General features: G+C 44.0%; 1 protein-coding gene across 1 annotated transcript; it reads left to right on the forward strand.

Annotated features, from left to right (window-relative positions):
• The first annotated feature begins 1,719 nt into the window (after positions 1–1,719).
• On the forward strand, positions 1,720–6,400 carry sox4b (SRY-box transcription factor 4b). Its single transcript, XM_082551184.1, has one exon. The coding sequence runs from the start codon at positions 2,337–2,339 to the stop codon at positions 3,579–3,581; it is 1,245 nt and encodes a 414-aa protein (XP_082407310.1). The 5' UTR covers positions 1,720–2,336; the 3' UTR covers positions 3,582–6,400.
• Positions 6,401–6,973: the final 573 nt, after the last annotated feature.

Raw genomic sequence — 6,973 nt, forward strand, 5'->3', positions numbered from 1 at the left:
TTTTAAATTATTATTTAGATTGATTTTTTTAATGTGAAGAAACAGGCATGCTCCCCTGGAAGCCAGAATCATTAAAGTGGTGACTGTTTTCAATCTTTTTTTTAACACCACCATATTGCTTCCATTTCCAGTTAATTCCACAGCCTGTTCTACCTCAGTGCAGTCTGTTATACCTTATTCCAACATACCCGCAGATACACGTTCACTCTGCACAACCGTATCGCTTGGATGCCTCCCTGTCGCACAGAGACATTATGTAATTCACCCCTGGTAACTGTATTCAATGCTGGGGTTGATCTCTTTTTACTCTCCCTAAATTTTCTGTAGCACAGACCGAGACAGGGTCCTCTCCGGCTATGCGACGCCATCTAGCGTCACTCCTAACTCCGCATTGTAGTTTAAAGCCTTCCTACGTCCTACTCTCATTCGTCTCTTTTCATTTATGTGACTCATTACATTTAAAGTAGATTAAATCACAAATTGTCATACTGGGTGAACTGGATGCCCCGAGAAAACAGAGCCTACTACGTGCTGTGATTGCTTTAGGATGATAATATGTCTACAAGCAAAATATGTTTTTTTTTCTTTTTACCCAGATACTTTTTGCGCACCTTTATTAGGTGCATGTGTTAAGATTCAGGAAAACAAGATAAAGTGATGCTGTCTGTTGGCTTTCTGTTTTTGTACACACGTTTCATCTGATTGTGGTCTTACCTTGCGCTGTGCCGTGCGTTTCTCTCTCACCGGTGCTTTTTGTGTTACGAAAAACTGCACTGAGTGTCAGTTTTGAGTTGTGTGTGCGTGTGCGCGCGAACGAGAGAGACAGAGAACAAGCGCTCTCGCAGGCGGTTAATGCGCACACACATCGCACACACAGCCTACTTCTTCTTTTTTTTTCTCCTTTTTTTCTCCCTCCTCGCTTCTCTCTTTCTAGTGCGCTGGAGAGGGTTCGTTCGATATGTGTTATGTGACAAAAGACCGCCCAACCCCGCCTCGGAGAGAGAGAGGAGTGAAAGCAAAGCAAAGCATATATACAGCTTGGCTGTCTTGGAGTCTTTACTCACACCAGCCAAACTATCATGTCAGTCTGCTCGCACGGTGACCACCTGTAGGCAAACTATCACCAATTAAACTAATTATCGCATGTTTCAGTCAGTCGTTAGAATGATAATCAGTTTAAATGAGTGATCCCATTATAATATAGCCTGCAGTATACGCCAGATAACCTTAGAGTGTGTTATCTTTAGCATTGCAAGCACACGGCAATGGACCACTGTATCAGCTGGCTTTATTATAGGTGCGCACCATGCACAATATCCTCACTCTCTGTGTGAGGATAATGGAAGAAAAGGAGGCTGGTTAAAACAGAGTGCGTGGCTTTTGTGCCGTCTCGGGCGCGCTGGTACAAACTGCACTGTGTTTAAACGGCCATATGGTGAAGTATACTTAGCTTTCCTATAGCAAGGCTACATGTTAATGATATACACATGGGCTGGTGGTGAGGGGGGTGTTCATAACATAAGCCAATGTCTCTTTAAAAAAAATGAAGTTTCTTGTTGTATTCTGGAATGAGGTCAGACACGAGGCTCCTCATTGCACGCGCTGATTATTATTAGATTCCATTTTTGGCCAATCGGCGCCGAGGTGGGCGTGAGTCTGGCGCGGAGGCAGGCTAGCGACAGGATTTCATTGGTGGATTTTTATCGCCGTTGTATTACGGGAAGGAATAAATGCAAGTAAGGGGGCCGGGCCGTGAGGGCTGCTTGAATCGCGACTGTAGTTGATGGGAGGCGGACAGTGTAACTCGCTCTAGCTGATTTTTTCTCCCTTACACAGCATGCATGGCTTTTGTTTCTGATGCAGAGAAAAGCACTTACCCTACACACTGTACTTGGGAGCCCTTTGTAAGTGCCCGAGCGCACAGTGTGGCACCCGGTCTGCGCTCTGCAGCTGCATAGACTGTGCTCAGTGGCCCCCACGGCTAAACTGGTTTTTTATAACAGAAGGGGAGACTGAGAGACTGATTACAGGGTACACAGTGGAGACTGGGCTACCATCCGTGCTGTTTTAAACGCCAACAGAAGCTGGAAATTAAACTTTTTTTTTCTTTTTACGCATCTAGCCCACTGAGGCTACTCTGGACTGAAGTGTTGCCGAGTTTACTGCGCATCTCAGGAGTGAATTATTTCTTGCACTGGCTTTTACTCGGCTCAAACTGTGAAGAGGAGGAGAGAAAAGAGCTGAGTTTGCTTTAATAGTGAATCAGAGGAGCAAGGAGAGAGGGAGAGAAAGAGCAAGCACACCGCTCTCCCCCTCTGTCTGCACAGCTGGGCAGCATGGTGCAGAAAATGAGCCACACAGAGAGCACCACCGAGGCGCTGTCCTTCTTCGCCGGGGACTCGAGCTCCGACTCCGGGGCGTGCATGGACCTTGAAACGGCCGCTTCGCCTCTCTCCCCGGGCTCCACCGCTTCTTCGACCGCCGGCGACAAGTTGGGAGACAACCCGGCGTGGTGTAAAACTCCCAGCGGTCACATCAAGAGACCCATGAACGCGTTCATGGTGTGGTCCCAGATAGAGAGGAGAAAAATCATGGAGCAGTCCCCGGACATGCACAACGCCGAGATCTCAAAGAGGCTGGGGAAGCGGTGGAAACTGCTCAGAGACAGCGACAAGATCCCCTTCATCAGAGAGGCGGAGCGGCTCAGGCTGAAGCACATGGCGGACTATCCCGACTACAAGTACCGGCCAAGAAAGAAGGTAAAATCGAGCGCATCCAAGCCCGCAGGAGAGAAGGGGGAAAAGCTCAACTGTAGCTCCAACAACACCAGCACTAAGACGTCCTCCTCTTCGAGGAAGACCGGATCCAAATCACCCAGCAGCAGCAGCAAACCCCACAAATCACTTTTCGGGAGCAGCAGCAATAGCACCAAAGCATCAATGTTCGCCTCTGAGCACCCAGCAGAGCACCACCACAACTCTCTCTACAAGTCCAAGTCCGTCTCCTCCTCAGTAGCCAAGCAGATACCTGATGGCAAGAAGCCCCGACGAGTGTACGTGTTGGGGAGCAGCGGGACTAGCTTGAGCGTGAGCCCGGCGTCTTCCGTCGTGGTCCCGGCCAGCCCGACGCTCAGCAGCTCGGCGGACTCCAGCGACCCGCTCAGCCTGTACGAGGACGCGGCCAGCGGCAGAGAGGAGGGTGCGGACTCCCCCGGCAGCAGCGGCAGCTTGGGCGGCTCTTCGGAGCGCCACGGTGGGCACACGTACAGCAGTCGGCGGGCTTCCTCGCCTACCCCCTCCGGCTCTCACTCCTCCGCCTCGTCGCACTCCTCCTCGTCCTCCTCGGAGGACGAAGAGTTCGAGGACGACTTGCTCGACATCAACCCGAGCCCCAGCTTTGATAGCATGTCGCTGGGGAGCTTTGGCTCCTCGGTGCTGGACAGGGACTGGGATTTGAACTTTGAGTCCGGCTCCGGAGGGTCCCACTTCGAATTCCCCGACTACTGCACACCCGAAGTCAGCGAGATGATCTCCGGGGATTGGCTAGAGTCCACCATCTCCAACCTGGTGTTCACGTACTGAGAAAGGCAAGAGACGACAGTTAACATCCTGAAAGCAAATTAATAATAATAACGAGAAGAAGAATGAGACCACAAACAGAAACGGGGACATAAGTGGGCGCAATAGTTTGTGTTATAGGTTTAACTGCATCAGACTATTAAAGCCCCGCTGAAACTACCCCCCAGTCCTTTCTCGTCCCCCAAAATAGGCAAGAGGCTGCATATCCTTGGAGAGCTACACTTTAAAGCAAATAAATGCCTTTTCTAGGCTACTTTTCTTTGGATGCGTCGACTGTGGGACTTAATACCAACACGACAGTGAAGGGGGTGAAGAAGAAGAAGAGGAAGTAGTACTGGAGACTGAAAACGCTCAGTCGTGGACTGTTTTGAACTGAACAACTTTACTGTGATTGATTTGCACGTCGTTCACTTAATCAATGTTGTTGACGATTTAGCAAAAGAAAGAAAGGAAAAAAAAAGAGACATTTTGCAACTTTTTACCAATCGCCAGGTGAACTTCACCACTAAAAAGGTACAGAAATGGGACTGCCGTGCGACATTTTTTGTTGTTGTGGTGTGTCACTAAAGAGGGATTTAAAAAAAAAAAGAAAGAAAAAAAAAGTGAAACCAAGGTGGGTTGGAGTTTTTTTTTTTAAATTTTTTTTCTAAGTCGACTATTTTCTCAAAAAGCAAAAGGAAAAAAACACGTTAAGCATGATAGCCTACTTTGTTCCTATCTTGTGCTGAGATTTTCTGTGAGACTGTCGAGCAGTTTAAAAACTAGTATTAGGGTTATTTAAATGGATAGGTGGCGCTCGCTTCGGTTCTTCTCTTTAAAAGAAAGGAAGGAAAAAACGGACATTGAAATAATCACCAGCTGTTGTAATTTTTCAGACTTCAGGATTCAAACGCAACTTCAAATCTGTGCTGAACTTTATACACATGTTCTCTATGATTCAGGACCAAAATTCTTTTAATGTTTTCGAGATTTTAACTATAGAGAAATCCTCACCGGTTTCGCTCTCTTCTTTTCCCCTTTTCTCCTCCATCCTTTGAGCTTTGTTTTGTACATGTATTCAGATGCCATTTTATATGGGATGTTGTATTTATATACTGGGCCAAGCATTTTTGACTTGATCATTTTTTAATTTCTTGTATACATGATCTAGTCCTGTATTATTATTATTTTCTTACACGATTGTTTGTCAGTATGTCTGTGTCTGTCACATTTCCTTCTCAGGCGAAGGGCTAGAGTTTAAAAAAAACACACAACTTTTGATTTCTTTTTTTATATTTAAATGTACACACTTTTGGACACTTAAAAAGAGAGGAAACAGTTTGATTATTTTCTCAGTGTATTTTTGTACAAATCTATATAGAAACTGGGGGAGTCAACAATCGGTGTGTGTAGCCTACTAATACAGCTGTATTGGATTTTCTAATTTTTAATACCACCGGCAGGCTGCTTTTCATGCTGCCTTCAAGTGCTTACAGTAAGCTCGTGTGCTCTAAGGTTTTGTTGCCTGTCCAAACGTTTCCCCCACATTTTTTCTTTCTTTTTTCTTTTTTTTTCTTTCGCAAAAACAGGCAACAAAACAGACCTTTTAACCGCGGTGCCAATTGTTTTTGATTTTAGAAATCAAAGGCACCAAACTACATTTACCTACTGACGAAATGAAGGAGCCCCCGTGGCTCAGGTGTGTAATTCATGTTTTACTTCAGTAAACAGGCAAACTTTGCGTGTCTTTTACCAGCATATGCTCTTAAGACTTCTCTGATATCCAGTCCCTAAATATTTCAATATCCTGTATTGACCGTAGCCTGCAGGCATGACATGCTTAACTTCTAAGGATTTAATTGCGATTTGCCCGACAGCACTTGAAAGCAGCATCAGCCTTTGTATCAGCCTACCTTCAACGTTTACAGTGCCAGACTGCAGGCTCCTTAAAGACACAGGAACGCATTGTTTCTGCAGGCTATTCCTGTGGGCCATGTGGGTTTAAGAGCATCACTATCTTGAGCAGCCACTTTGCTTTTGCATTTCCTGTCAAATATCTTGCCTGTGACAACAACAAGGAGATTGTAGCTTTAAATTTGACTTATTTCTTGATGTTTTCATTAACTGATGTCACATTTGCCAATCAACCACTGGATTGAAATAGCACTAGCATTGCAGCAAGTAAACAACAAGGATGATAACATCAAGCGTATTCAAATTTCAGACTTGAGTTCTGCAAACACCTACTTGTACTGCGTTTCTCATTGTATTTGAATATATAATCTTTTCTACTTGTGGGCTAACTATTAGCTAATAATTGTTTTAGTATCTTTATGGCATGGTGAATAGCATTTGTATTTCAGATTCAGGTTATTAGCTGTTGTGTTTTTCAGAAAAAAATGGAAAAAAATGAGGAAAAGCGATGAAACGTGAACTCGGTCTTTGTATATTTGACTGTATCATAAAGCAAAAAGATTGTGTGTTTATGTACGTTGTTGCTATCGAGGACAGGCACTGTCTAAAGCTGCCATCTTTTACACATCATTACCTACATTCGAGGTGGTCAGTTCAGACTGTTTTTTTATATATAAATATGAAAGCATTTTTAAATATATTAACTTTATTTTTCATCCATCCTGTGCAATATGATGTGTAGAATTATCATTTATTGTCTCTAATCATGCCATAAACAAAAGTACCCACCCTCTTTTTGAGTCTCAGAGAAAAGGGGCGGGGACTCATGCCAGCTAAATTGTGTCCATTCACTGCCTGTCAGATTGTTGATACAAACTTGTGTACAGAACTTTTTCAAGGAAGGAAATAAATATCAGCTGGAACTGAAACTCAACAGCTTTTTTCTTTATTCATGAGTGTTGTTTATTTGTTTGATTTTTAATCTCTCTTTCAATGCCACAAATACCCAAGACATGATACATTTGTGTTATTATGTTCCAAGTTCATCTCCTAACAGTAGTTGTCCAAACTGTGTTTAATTATTACATTATATGTTGTTAAGTGTTTTCTATAAGAGGATGAAGATTTTTTACTCACCACTTCAGCTGCTTTTAATTGGCTCTTCTATTCTTCTCTCCCCAAGTTAATCAAGCCATGGTTTACTTGGGGAGAAATGGACAACTGAAAGCAAACGTTTGCGATGCGGGCTGAAAATAACTTAAGTGCTCAAAATAACTTATAAAAACTGTCTTGAGTAATGAGCATTAACTGCTTTTGGGGAAATCCACTCCAGCGGTGTGGCAACACGCTCCCCCACCAAAAAAACTATTATTTACATAATTTTAAGAGGCAAGCAAAAATGGTTGTGAGGTCTGCAGTGTGAAAGAAAAGTGGTTTAGCGAAGAATTATTCAAATATTGTGTTGTAAACTTTCTCAGCCACTGTGACAATTGCACATTAAG

This window comes from Aulonocara stuartgranti (genome assembly GCF_965226115.1).
Source record: "Aulonocara stuartgranti genome assembly, chromosome: 11".
Classification (NCBI taxonomy): domain Eukaryota; kingdom Metazoa; phylum Chordata; class Actinopteri; order Cichliformes; family Cichlidae; genus Aulonocara; species Aulonocara stuartgranti.